The 1158-nt window shown below is 55.3% G+C and overlaps 1 protein-coding gene across 1 annotated transcript in view; it reads left to right on the forward strand.

The window, feature by feature from the left end:
• MONBRDRAFT_32397 (uncharacterized protein) overlaps positions 1–1018 on the forward strand; it is a gene marked incomplete at its 5' end in the record, with an annotated part of 2046 nt that extends 1028 nt beyond the window's left edge. Inside the window, 3 exons of the mRNA XM_001745718.1 lie at positions 221–353; positions 436–533; positions 632–1018. Of these exons, the coding sequence (XP_001745770.1) occupies positions 221–353; positions 436–533; positions 632–779 (379 nt within the window). The 3' untranslated portion in view covers positions 780–1018. The remainder of the gene's footprint in view (positions 1–220; positions 354–435; positions 534–631) is intronic.
• Between the last annotated feature and the right edge of the window lie 140 nt (positions 1019–1158).

Below are 1158 nucleotides of genomic sequence, written 5' to 3' on the forward strand. Positions count from 1 at the left end.
TGTCTGCGTCTGTGGCTGTGACTGTGTCTGTGTCTGTGGCTGTGACTGTGGCTGTGACTGTGGCTGTGACTGTGGCTGTGACTGTGGCTGTGTGTGTCTGTGTGGCTGTGTGGCTGTGTGCGCGCGTGTCTGTGGCTGTGTCTGTGCCTCTCTTCCTGTGTGTTCCCTGCCCCTGGCTCGCCGAACGAATACTCGGCATTGACCTGATGTTCTCCTCAAGGGTCTCACAATGTGTCGCTCCCCGGCCCTACTGTATAGCCGCAATCGCTACCAAACACCTACCTTCGACTCTTGTCATGTACATCGGGGTGCTCGCCTCTTGGGGCTACTTTCGCCTCTTCCTTTTCACCAAGGTTGGTCGGGGCCCCGCTGGCATCACAGAAGAAAGGCCTCTCGCACTTACTGTCCTACACCTGCGTGGGCCGTGGCAAACAGCTCGTGGCCTCTGTGTTTACCGAGGCCCCAGCATCTTTCGGCACCCGCCTGGGCTTTGGTGTGCTTCTGTCATCGCTTCTTGGCCTCCACCTCTACTGGTACGTCTGCATTTGAAGCTGGGCGCGCATGCACGCTTGCGCGCATGGATTTGGGTGCGACAAGGCCTCACGCCTGTGATGCTGGACCCCACATCCAGGTATACCATGTTCTTTGTGATGCTCTACCGTTATTCGGCCAAGGGCAAGATCAAAGACGTGTCCGAGAGCTCGGCAGCCTATCCTCGCGACCACGTTTTTGACACCCGACAAGAAGCCACTACTGGAAGCAACAAGAAGCGTCTCTGAGTTGACACGCGCCCGTTGCTTGTTCTAGCCCCTCGCCTCTGTTGTACAACAGCCTGTGTGTAGCCATCAGAGCTTCATTTGTATGTTTTTGTGCGTGTCTGTTCCACCTTGTCTCCCTCTCTCCCGCTCTCTCCCTCTCTCTCTCTCTCTCTCTTTGCTCTTCATCATTGAGTGCTCTCGTTCCCACCGTCTTCCCGACCGTCCTTCGAACCGCAAACTAATCGAAAATCCAGCTAGCCACCTGTCCCGCCTCAGCCTCTGCTTTCATCCAACCCCGGTTTCATAGTCGTTCTTGGACGCACAAACACCACAAACTCAAAAAAAAAATATCTCTCTCTCTCTCTCTCTCTCTCTCTCTCTCTCTCTCTCTCTCTCTCTC

The sequence above is a fragment of the Monosiga brevicollis genome, genomic scaffold (genome assembly GCF_000002865.3).
Source record: "Monosiga brevicollis MX1 MONBRscaffold_10 genomic scaffold, whole genome shotgun sequence".
In the NCBI taxonomy this organism is placed as follows: Eukaryota; class Choanoflagellata; order Craspedida; family Salpingoecidae; genus Monosiga; species Monosiga brevicollis.